This window comes from Trachypithecus francoisi, unplaced genomic scaffold (genome assembly GCF_009764315.1).
Source record: "Trachypithecus francoisi isolate TF-2019V2 unplaced genomic scaffold, Tfra_2.0 Lachesis_group6, whole genome shotgun sequence".
In the NCBI taxonomy this organism is placed as follows: domain Eukaryota; kingdom Metazoa; phylum Chordata; class Mammalia; order Primates; family Cercopithecidae; genus Trachypithecus; species Trachypithecus francoisi.
The window spans coordinates 7423702-7436214 of NW_022681471.1; the positions used below are offsets into that span (position 1 = coordinate 7423702).

The 12513-nt window shown below is 44.4% G+C and overlaps 1 protein-coding gene across 1 annotated transcript; it reads left to right on the forward strand.

The window, feature by feature from the left end:
• The first annotated feature begins 2853 nt into the window (after positions 1-2853).
• LOC117077265 (melanoma-associated antigen C2-like) lies at positions 2854-5777 on the forward strand. Its single transcript, XM_033200919.1, is given in 5 exon segments — positions 2854-2940; positions 3676-3768; positions 3923-3998; positions 4074-4848; positions 4851-5777. Coding segments are annotated over 2 exon segments (1116 nt in total). The 5' UTR covers positions 2854-2940; positions 3676-3768; positions 3923-3998; positions 4074-4139; the 3' UTR covers positions 5258-5777.
• The last annotated feature ends 6736 nt before the right edge of the window (positions 5778-12513 follow it).

A 12513-nucleotide genomic window follows, 5' to 3' on the forward strand; every position in this document is an offset into this window, starting at 1 on the left:
GAAGAAAGAGGTGGGCAGGGGCGTGAGAAGGAAAAGGTGGAGGGGGACCATAAGGTAAGCAGGAAGGCTGGAAGGAGGCAGGGAAGTGGGCAGGAAGAAGTGGGCCAGTCACATGGAGGTGGATAGGAAGAAGTGGAAGGGGTTGGGGAAGTGGGCAGGAAAGGGTGGAAGGGGGTGAAGAGGTGAGCCATAATGGGTGGAATGGGTAGGGAGGTGGGTAGGAAAGGGTGGGAAGGAGTGGGGTGATGGACAGGAACTGGTAGAAGGGGGCAGAAGGTGAACAGTAATGGGTGCAATGGAGTAGGGATGTGGGCAAGAAAAAGTGGATGGAGGTGGAGAGGAGGGCAGGAAAGGGTGGAAAGAGGCGGAGAGGTAGGGGTGGATCCTCCGCAGAGAGGAGGCCCCCCTCCCTGATGCTGGGTGTATAGCACTCTACACCCAGGAGAATGGCTGACATCTAAAACAATGAAACATCAAATGTTGACATGCATGTTGACCAACAGGAACTTTCAGTCGTTGTTAGTGGGATAGACCTGGAGGAATCATGAAAGCATATTGCTAAATGAAAGAAGAAAATCTAAAAAGGCTTCCTAGCATACCACATTCTGGAACAGGCAAGGATGAATACACTAAAAACATTACTGGTTTCCAGGGGCTGAGGGTTGGGGTTGGGGCAAGGGGGATTGATTAACTAGGTGGAACACAGAGGAGCTCTAAGATGGTGAAACAATTCTGTGTGATAATACAATGATGAATACTTGCCATTACACCCTTATCAAAATTTATAGTATCCTCAGCATTAAGAGTGAGTCCTGATGTAAACCATGGACTTAAGAATGAGGTATCAATACAGGTCCATCAGTTATAGCAAACATGTCATAATAATACAAAATATAAATAAAAAGATAGACTTTGTGTGTGTGTGTGTGCAGCAAACCGTGCAGGGCGGGTGGTATAGATATGTAGGAACTCTAATTCTGATGAAGTTTTCTCTTTGTATTTTGAATTAACAATGCTCTAAAAATGAAGTTTATTCATCTATAAAAAGATGCAAATGATTTGAATAGACACTTTACAAAAGGGAATATAGCAAACAAAAAAAAGTATATAAAAAGATGACTAATGTCATGTCATTAAGAAGATACAAACAAAAACCAAAGAAGGTTCCAATACATGCTTATGAGAATGGCTAAAACCTGAAAATCTAAAATACTCAATGTAAGAGAAGATATAGAATAACAGAAATTCTCATTCCTTGCTAGGTGTGATAAAAAATAGTACAGGCACACTTTTAAGTCAGTATTTTATGAAGCTAATCATATGACAAATTGGAAAAGTTAAAATTATAGGAACTGAAAACAGAAGAGAGTTGCTAGGAGCTTTGTAGAGTGGGGTGATTGACATCAAACGGGATGCACAGGAGAATTTTAGGCAGGTGGAACCGGTCAGTATGATACTTGATTGGTAGATATGGGACTCCATGCATTTTCCAAAATACATATAACTTCACATTCTAGTTAAATTGATGTGTGTATTTAAAACTTAATCACGTATTGTTTTCTTAAAGGGTCACGGGTTGCTGAAAAGACAGTGATTTTGTTCAGGGACTAGAATAGGAAAAGCAGCACCAATAAGGAAGCTTTAACACAGGCTATGGGAGAGATGATATTAACTTCACTCACAGCAGTAAAGTAGAAAAACTTGGAATGGAATTTAGAAGTTGAAGGAACAAATGTTGCTGTCTGGACAGGAGAAGGAAGGAGTATAGGCTCTTTCAGAAGTAATACCTTGAGAAAGACAGAGGGGCCTTCCCACCCCATTTCAGAGGGCAGTGGAGGCCTGCCTTAGGGCCAGGAGGCCCTATCCCACTGTGGGTGGATGTGATTCTACTTCTCTTCCACCTTGCAGGTCTCAGGGATGGGAGGGGCTTATTCGCAGGTGAAAGACTCAGATGCACAGAGACAGGGAGTCCAGGCCATTTCAGGAGTCCAGGCACAGCCTCTCAGGAAGGTTGGAAGGGAACATCCACGACTGGTAGTGCCCCCTGTCCTGTCCCTGTGCCTGCTGCCAGCTCTGAAGGACCCCATCAGGGTCCCCAGATATACAATTTTCTTTTTTTCTTTTTTTTTTTTGAGACGGAGTCTGGCTCGGTCGCCCAGGCTGGAGTGCAGTGGCCGGATCTCAGCTCACTGCAATCTCCGCCTCCCAGGTTTACGCCATTCTCCTGCCTCAGCCTCCCGAGTAGCTGGGACTACAGGCGCCTGCCACCTCGCCTGGCTAGTTTTTTTTTGTATTTTTTAGTAGAGACGGGGTTTCACCGTGTTAGCCAGGATGGTCTCGATCTCCTGACCTTGTGATCCGCCCGTCTCGGCCTCCCAAAGTGCTGGGATTACAGGCTTGAGCCACCGCGCCCGGCCCCAGATGTACAATTTTCTTACTTCCATTTTGGGAGTCAGCAGAAGGGGAGGCTGTCTCTGAGGAGGGCAGATTCAGTTAAGCAGAGAGAGAAGTCCCAGAACTGGCCAGAAAACAAGAAGAGATGTGGAAGGACGGTGACCGCCCAACACGGATGGGAGGTGCAGGCTGCACCAAGCCGCTCCCTGCTGACACCCCTGGAAAAAGGAGGGTGGGATGTCAAGGACTGGGGAGGTGGGAGTGAAAAGGTCCACAAGGTTTAGGGAGCGAGCAGGAAAGGTTGGAGGGCAGCTGGGATGTGGCAAGGATGGGATGGAAAAGAAGTGGAGAGGTGGGGAGTGGTTCCTCCTCAGAGAGGAGGCCTCGCCCCACGTTGACGCTGCCGTCAGCCCTGGACCGCCCTGGCCGGGTTCCCGGATGTGCTTTCCTGGCGGCCATCTTGGGAATCTGAGGGATCGGAGGCATTTTGCAAGAGAAGCGAATCAGGTCAGCAGTAGGGAGTCTTGGACCTGGCCAGTCCACAAGGTGAGGGCCCTGAGGAAGAACTGAGGGACCTCCCACAATAGAGAGATGAAATCCCAGCCAGCACTGCCGCTGCCCTGGGACTGGTAGGTCCCAAACAGGAAAATGGCCGCAGAAGAAGGGAGGAGGTGCCGGCCCTCTAGGGAATAAATAGGAAGACATTGAGGAGGACTGGGGGAACCCCCACCTCAGAGGACAGATTCCCACAGATTCCCACCCTGCTCCTCAAATCAGCCCTCGTAGAGCGCCCAGTCGGCTCAGGCTGAGTGGCCGCCCTCTCATTTCTGGGTGAGGGGTGGAGGGGAGGCGGAGGCCTTGTTCTGGGGGTCCCGTGGCAAGTCAGCACGGGGAGCTGCCTCTGGTTGGCAGAGGGAAGATTCCCAGGCCCTGCTGGCGATAAGACAGAAGACAGGAGTCACATGTGCATCAGAACGGACGTGAGGCCACCCACACCGCCTCCATGGTAGAGTGCTGGGAGGTGGCTGCCATTGCACTACCTCCCACTGCTCTCAGGGATGTGGAGGTTGCTAGGAGGTTTTGCCTTAGGCCAGCAGAGTGGTGGGGGCTTGGCTCTCTCGCCTGAGAAGCCGTGAGGTTTCCAATTAAATTCTGATGGGACCATGCAGTCCAGAACTATGGAGCTCTGGGATTCTGGCCAGCCCCAGCTGTCAGCCCTGGGAGGCCCAAGACTCTACTTGCAGTCTTTAACCTGAGGGGCTCCCTCACTTCCTCTTGCAGGTGCTCCAGGAACCAGGTGGTGACAAACTGGGTGTGAGGCACAATCCTAAAGTCAGCACAGCAGAGGAGGCCCAGGCAGTGCCAGGAGTCAAGGTGAGTGCACACCCTGACTGTGTACCAAGGGCCCTACCCCTACAAACAGAGGAGACCCCACAGCACCCAGCCCTACCCACCTACTGTTATTCCTGGGGTCTCGGGCTCTGCCTGCCAGCTGTGCCCTGAAGTGTGTTCCCACATCCTCCTACAGGTTGCCAGCAGACAACTCCCTAGGAAGACAGGAGACCTGTGAGGCCCTAGAGCACCACCTTAAGAGAAGAAGAGCTGTAAGTTGGCCTTTGTCAGAGCCATCATGGGTGAGTCTCAGCTGAGGCCATTCACACTGTCATTCTCTTCCACAGGCCTGTTACATCTCATCGTCCATATCCCTGTTGATACCTTTACCTGCTGCTCCTGAAGAAGTCGTTATGCCTCCTGTTCCGGGCGTTCCATTCCGCAACGTTGACAACGACTCTCCGGCCTCAGTTGAGTCAGAGGACTGGGTAGATGCACAGGATCCCACAGATGAGGAAGAGGAGGAAGGCTCCTCCATTTCCTCTTCCACTTTCTACTTAGTATTTTCCCCCTCTTCCTTCTCCTCATCCTCTTCTCTGATTCTTGGTGGTCCTGAGCAGATGCCATCTAATGTGATACCAATTCTTCCCGAGAGCACTCTCAGTAGTCCTCCACAGAGTCCTCCACAGGGTCCTTCCCAGAGTCCTCTGAGCTCCTGTTGCTCCTCTTTTTCATGGAGCTCATTCAGTGAAGAGTCCAACAGCCCAAAAGAGGAGGATACAAGTAGCTGTCAGGGCCTGCCCGACAGTGAGTCCTCTTTCACACATACACTAGATGAAAAGGTGGCCGAGTTAGTGGCGTTCCTGCTCCTCAGATACAAAGCAGAGGAGCCTGTAACAGAGGCAGAGATGCTGATGATTGTCATCAAGTACAAAGACTACTTTCCTGTGATCCTCAAGAGAGCCCGTGAGTTCATGGAGCTTCTTTTTGGCCTTGCCCTGATAGAAGTGGGTCCTGACCACTTATATGTGTTTGCAAACACAGTAGACCCCACTGATGAGGGTAGTGATGATGAGGGCATGCTGGAGAACAGCCTCCTGATTATTATTCTGAGTGTGATCTTCATAAAGGCAGCTTTGCCTCTGAGGAGGTCATCTGGGAAGTGCTGAATGCAATAGGGGTGTATGCTGGGAGGGAGCACTTCATCTATGGGGAGCCCAGGGAGCTCCTCACTAAAGTTTGGGTGCAGGAGCGTTACCTGGAGTATCGGGAGGTGCCAAACAGTTCTCCTCCATATTATGAATTCCTGTGGGGTCCGAGAGCCCATTCAGAAAACATCAAGAGGAAAGTACTAGAGTTTTTAGCTGAGCTGAACAACACTGTCCCTAGTTCCTTTCCATCCTGGTACAAGGATGCTTTGAAAGATGTGGAAGAGAGAGCCCAGGCCATAACTGATACCACAGATGATGACACTGTCATGGCCACTGAAAGCCTCAGTGTCATGTCCAGCAATCTCCCCTTTTCTGAGTGAAGTCTAGGATAGTTTCTTTGCTCTGTGTTTGAACAAGGCAGTTTAGGTTCTAGGTAGTGGAGGGCCAGGTGGGGCTCGAGGAACATAATGTTCTTTGCGTTTCTGTCCCATATGGGCGATGTGGAGATTTACCTGTTTTTCAGTACTTTTTGAATGCTTTTCTTTAAATAGCAGGTAGTTAGCTTCAGAGCATTAATTTATGAATATTGGTCACACATGTATTGCTGTTTATCTGGTTTAAGAGTAACAGTTTGATATTTTGTTTAAAATAAATGGAAATACCTTCTCCCTTATTTTGTGATCAGTAACAGGGTAATGTGGTATTGTAATAGGCTTTTTTTTTTTTTTTTTTACAATGCGCAATAACTCAACAGTTAAATAGTGGGACAACATGAAGGATGGTCAGTATTTTCATTTCCTTGTCCTGCTTATTCTTTTGTTCTTGAAAATTAGAGATATATACCTGGCTTTGCTTAGCTTGTTGAAGAAAGCAGCAGAAATTAAATCTTAATAAAAGAAAGCCCCACTGACTCCTTTATTTGCTGAACATTCTTTTAGTATTTGCTTGTGGAAGTCACTGTTAGTAGTGGGGATACTAATGAAAGCATGACTTATCTCTATCCATAAAACAGTAGAGTCTAGGAGCAGAAGCCATATCAAGAAGGTGGTAAGATGTTCTCTACAATCTAAAGAACAAGTTAAAAAGGGGCTGGGGAGGTGAGACTCCACATGCAAGCCTTCAAGTGTAAAGGTCTTGAGCTAAGGCAGCTTGGGGCTTTGGAAAACTGCAGTTGCTTTTCTGAGGGCTCGTAGTTACAAAGCTGGGTGGTGGCAGGGACCAGACTCTCGGAGGGTGAGGGAAGAGCCTGGATTGGGAAATTGCTCTGAGGAGTTGCTTCTGGGTGGAGGATGAAACAGAGAGGGAGTCTCCACATGGGGAAGTCATGGAAGGTGTCCTGTGGCTCTGTAACTGGTGAGTTTGAACACAGTGCAAGAACCAGGTGATTGATATCCATCATCTGCAAGGGTTTCCTGAGAAATGTGGTGAGAATCCCTTGAAGTGGTGCCCAGAAGCCTCTAGGCTGACTCACCTGGCGTGGGAGAGCCAGAGCCTAATCCATGGAAAGGCCATTTAATTAGGTTATTTTGAATCCAATGTGGGCAACTCCAAGCAAGGGCTAGATTTTTAGTGGAGGATACATAAAACTAGTGCTTTGGATCGATGAGCCTTGGGGAAGGCGAAAAGGAGTTGGTCCTTGACTCAAATTCCAGGATCACTGAGTCGCATTCCACTTGGGGAATTCTCTACTTACCCAAATTATACAACATATCATTTTGGAAAGAAAATGGACTGAGTTTTATTTATGAAGCCAGATTTCTGGTTGAGTTGGTACTTCATGACGTATTCAGCTACATATGCTCTGAGATGTTTTAGATCATAAAACAAGAGTGAAATTTTTCATAAAAGACAGTGGTAGCCTTGGGGTTATAATTACATTGATAACTGCCATTTGTTAAAATTCCAGTATATGCTTGGCACTGTGCCAGGTGTTTTACTCACATTATAAACATCCAGCAATTCTACAAGACAGGGCTTCTGAAACCCCTTTTACAGATGAAGAACCTGAGGTGCATAGTCCTTGATAAATTCAGTAAGATCACATGGCTAGAAAGTGACAGTGCTGGTACTTGAGCCTTGCTCTGAATTCATCTTGACTCATGCTGTCCCTCTCTTCTCAGCCTGAGGAAGGCCTTTGCCTTTTAAGTTACTTCTCTGCACACTTGCTATAATCTCTCAGATGATATAAAGATGACCGTGTGTCCAAGGTATTCAGGTAGACTGGGAGAAGAATGGTGATAATGAGAATAAATACAATTTGGGGATCATTGTGGGCTTAGTTTACCTGCTCCTATTCTGAGCCCTAAGTTTCTTGAGAGCTGACCCTGTCCAGGTGCCAGCAGTTCTGTCCAGCCTCAGCACTTTCTCAGTTTACAGCACCCTCCTTCTGGTCTCTCCTGTGTGCTCTCCTGAGCAACTCTGGAACCTGTCCTGCTGACCAGCTCATCCCTACAGTCTCTCTGTGAAGGCTGTGCCCTGCTTCCAGTGTAACAGCCCAGAATCAGCAGTCCTTCCTCTGACATAGACGCCTCCTCATCCCCACAGAAGTTCCCTGACTGATCCATCCACACCCCCTGGCTCCTGTGCGATAACAGCAATTCGATGTAAATTTTCAGTTTGGATAGTGACAATTCCATATCTACCCTGGGCATCTTCAACACACTCTCAAAATACTCCCACATAGGGTGGTGAGTAGAATCTGAGTTGCCACATAATATACTGATTCTAGGCATGTAATCCCAGGGTAAGAGAGTTTTTGATATCCTAATATTTGATATTTATATTAATATTTTAATATATGATATTTGTAGTAACATTGTTTGAAGCAGGCCACTGAAGAGATACACAGATTAATGAGCTATACTAGGTGGTCAAAAAGCAAAGCTTCCTTCATAAACTTGGTATATGAGATAAGACTATGGGAATCACTTTGTAAATAAATGACAAGGAGTTGAATTTCTGAAAAACAGAAAAATAAAAAAAATCCTGAATACTGCCTAGGAGGTGACAAAGGTTCCTTGGATAGCTCTGATGAGCAGAGAAAACAATGGCTGATCATCTTTCCATTGTCCTTTGTTACCTGCCGCACAGGAAAATCCTGGTTTGCAGTCCGCCACAGGCACATGTGCAGTTGTTCAAGAGTGTTCAGTTATGTGAAGGGTAGCAGAGGGTCTCAGGGTAGGATATACACCAAAAGGCATGACAGGATTCTCAGCCTAAAGAAATTATGTTTATCATCAAAAGGACGGTGCAGCAAAGTGCTGAGGGAATAAGGTTGACCCTCCCTGCCAAGACTTACAGAATTGTTTTAAAACCTATTGTTGTAATTCTTTCTTTGAAACCGCCAATCACCTAGTAGGTACAATAAAAAACTATAAGATTTCAAGGGAATGCTGGCTTTCTCATAAACAATTCCAAGAAATTAAAAGACTTAACTTCATAAATTATAATAGTTGCTTTTAATTGCGCACCGTGATGGCTTATGTGAGACATTACAATTGCCAGTCTCCTTCTTGTCTAACTTGTCATCCTGGTTGGTTCCTTTACAGTTAGACAGAAGCCAGTGCATCATTCCAATGCTTTCATTTCTTTTCAGCAGTTAACATCTGTTATGATATAAAGCTACAAGTTGAAAGCACCTTGGATACCTGGGTAACATGAGAGCCAAGACTCACTATGTATTAGTTTATTAAGCCGTAACAACATACCACAGACTGGGTGACTTAAACAATACTCATGTATTTTCTCACATTTCTGGAGGCTAAAAATCCAAGAACAAGATTTTTGCCAGTTGATTTCTTCTGTGCCCTGTCCTTGACTTGCAGATGGCCACTTTCTCACTGAATTTCTACATGGTTGTCCCTTGTTCTGTGTGTCTGTATCCTAATCTTCTCTTCTTATGAGGACACCTACCGGTAATATTGAATACGACCCTAATAATAAGACCTCATTTTAACTTAATTACCTCTTCAAAGACTTTGTCTCCAAATACAGTGACATTCTGAGGTACTGGGGGTTAAGACCTGGATATATGCCTTTGGAGGGACAAGTAGAATTCAGCCCACAAAACCCTACCAACTAAAATCGGAATTTAAACGTGTTAAACCATGTAAATTTCAGGAAATGTTTTCATTCCATCAGCTTACTGTTACTTTATCTGACTACTACACTGCTACTCTTCCTTTTCTTACGCTTAGTTTAATGCTTTTCTCACAAATAAATACTGCATTTATTATTGTTGAAAAAAATTCTGAAAATACACAGAAACCACATTTCTCCCCTTTGTAAAATTTCTTCAAAACTCAGCCTCTTACTCAGAAGTTTCCACAATTAACAGTGTGGTGTGTAAATTTTAGAAGCTGATTTAAAGATTTTAAATGACAGACGTAATACAGAAACACACACACAGATATTACATATATATTTATATACATGTGTCTATAAATATAAGTATACATGGGTAATGATAGACATATAGATACGCAAGTTACCTTTGCACTATCATAGGTGAAATTCTGTTTAATTAAAATGTGACATTATTCGGAGATAGGATTATTTCAGAGGCAATCAAGTTAAAATGAGGTTATTAATGCTGGCCCTGACTAAATATCATGGGAGTCATTATCAAGAGGAGGAATTTGGACATAGAGATATGAGTAGAGGATGACAATGTGAGCACACATGGATTGAAGACAGCCATCTACAAGGCAAGGAGAGAGGCCCGAAAACATCCTTCCCTCACAGCCCTCAGCAGGAACCAACTTGTGAACGCCTTGCTCTTTGACTACCAGACTGGAAAACCATGAGACAATAAATATCTGTTGTTTATGTCATCCAGGTTGAGGTACTTTGCTATGGCAGGCCTAACAAACCAATATACTCACTTATTCAAATGAATCCAAAATCTTTGCTTCACAGCACATATACATCTATCTTACTTTTGGACTACTCTCTAGAATTCCCATTTATTATTGCATTAACACATTGAACAAATCTCCTCCTCATGAACACCCATGTGTTTCTCTTTTGTGGCTATAATAAATACAATCAGCATATTTAAGTATAAATTCTGGGATCAATGCATACAATTACTTATAAGAATGCATATTAATGTGGAAACTGAGTAAGTGTGAAAAAGGTATGACTATTTTATATTTTTTATAATGCTGAGAGCTTTTTCCCAAAATGTTTCACCAGTTAATTTCCTCACACATTTGTCCATGGGGAAATGATTCATTTTTACAAGCATTTTATCACAATTTTAAATGTGGGTCAACCTTATGGGTGCAAACACTAGGTGTCCTTGGGTGTGATGAGGAATTTTTCAGATGAAACACTAAAAATATCAGCAATCTAAGATAAAGAGAAAAATTGGACTCTGATAAAATTAAATACTTCCACTGTGAAAAGATACTGCTAAGATAATGAAAAGATAAGCAAGAGAAAGGGACATTCTGTGATAAACATATCTGATAAAAGATATATATATTAATATGCACTAAACTCTAAAAATCCAAACATAAGAAAACAGAAACCTAATTTAAAGTGGGCAAAAAAGTCTGAACAGTCACCCCACCAAAGAATAACTATATAGGAATGGAAAATAAGCATGTATCAGAAAACTGTTCAGTGTCAGATGGCATTAGAGAAGTGCAAATTAAAGCACTGAGGAGATAGCTCTCTACCACTAGGAGAAAGACTGAATGCCCAAACACTGAAACATCAAATGTTGACATGCATGTTGAGCAACAGGAACTTTCAGTCACTGTTAGTGAGATAGACCTGGAGGAATCATGAATGCATATTGCTAAGTGAAAGAAGGATAGCTAAAAAGGTGGCGTAATGTATGATTCCAGTCATACAATATTCTCCAACGGGCAACTATGAATACACTAAAAATATCAGTAGTTTCCATGGACTGATGGGTTGGGGGTGGGACATGGGGGATTGTTAAATAGGTGGAGTGTACAGGAGATTTAGGATGGTGAAACAACTCTGTATGATACTGGAATCATGAATACTTGCCATTACACATGTATCAAAAAGTATAGCACCCCCAATGTTGAGTGAGTCCTGATGTAAACTGTGGACTTGACTTAATAACGAGGCATCAATAGAGGTGAAATCAACTGTAGCAAGCATGCCATACTAATACAAAATGGAAATAACAGGAGACGCTGTGTGTGTGTGTGTGTGTGTGTGTGCATGTGGTGTGTCCACGTGGGGCAGGGCAGGAGGAAGGTGTAGATATGTGGGAATTCTCTATACTTTTGATGAGGTGTTCTCTTTGCATTTTTGGGTTAACAATGCTCTAAAAATGAAGTCTGTTCGTTTTTTAAAAGATGCGAATGATTTGAACAGACATTTTACCAAAGAGGATACACCCACTGCAAAGAGGCATATAACGTCATTTGTCATTAGGGAGATGCAAACAAAAAACAAAAAATTGGAATGCACACTTATTTGAATTACTAAAATCTGACAATCTAAAATGCCAAATGTAAGAGAGGATATGGAACAACGAGAATTCTCATTCCTTGCTATGTGTGATGAGAAATGATACAGCCACACTTTTAAACCTGTATTTTATGGACTTATTCATATGACAAATTGTGAAAGTTAAAACAATGTGAACTGAAAAGGGAGCATAGATGCTAGGAGCTGTGGAGAAGTGTAGTGACTGACCTCAAACCGGATGCACACGGGACATGTAGGGTGATGGAACTGGTCAGTATGATACATGGGAGGTAGATGTAGGATGCAATGCATTTGCCAAAACACATATAACTTCACATTATAGTTAAATCTGGTGTGTGTAAATTAAAAAATAATCACGAATTGGATTTTTAAAAGGATCCCGGGCTGCTGAAAAGATGATGGATTTTTCTGGGACAAGAATACGCAAAGAAGCAACAATAAGGAAACCTTTGACATAGGCTAAGTGAGAGCTGATATTAACTTCACACACAGCAGTAAAGGGGAAGAATTTGGAATGGATTTTAGAAGAAAGGTTGCTGTCTGGACAGAAGAGGGAGAGAGTATAGGCCCTGGGAGGTCCAATCCCACTGTGGGTGGATGCAATTCGCCCTCCCTTCCACCTTGAAGGTCTCAGGGATGGGAGGGACTTACTTGGAGACAGAAGACTCAGATGGCCAGGGGCAGGCAGCCCAGGCAGTTTCAGGAGTCCAGGCACAGCACCTAGGAAGGTTGGAATGGAATACCCATGAATAGTAGTGCCTCTCTTGTGTCCCTGTGCCTGCGGCCAGCTCTGGAGGACATCAAGCTTGCCAGATGTACAACTTTCTGACTTCCATTTTAGGAGTCAGTCAGAGAAAAAGATTTCTCTGAGGAGGGCAGCTTCAGTTAAGCAGAGGGAGGAACCCCAGGGCTGGTCATTCAACGAGAAGAGAACTGTGTGGAAAGACAGTGATCTCCCATCACGAAGCACCGGGCACTCCCCATCTACTCTCAGTTTCCCAGTCTGGGGCTCTGCCTGCCATCTGTGCCCCGAGATGCTTTCTCACATCCTCCTACAGGTTCCCAGGGAATAAGCCCCTTATAAAGACAGGCGACCTGTCAGGCCCTAGAGCACCACCTTAAGAGAAGAAGAGCTGTAAGTCGGCCTTTGTCAGCCATC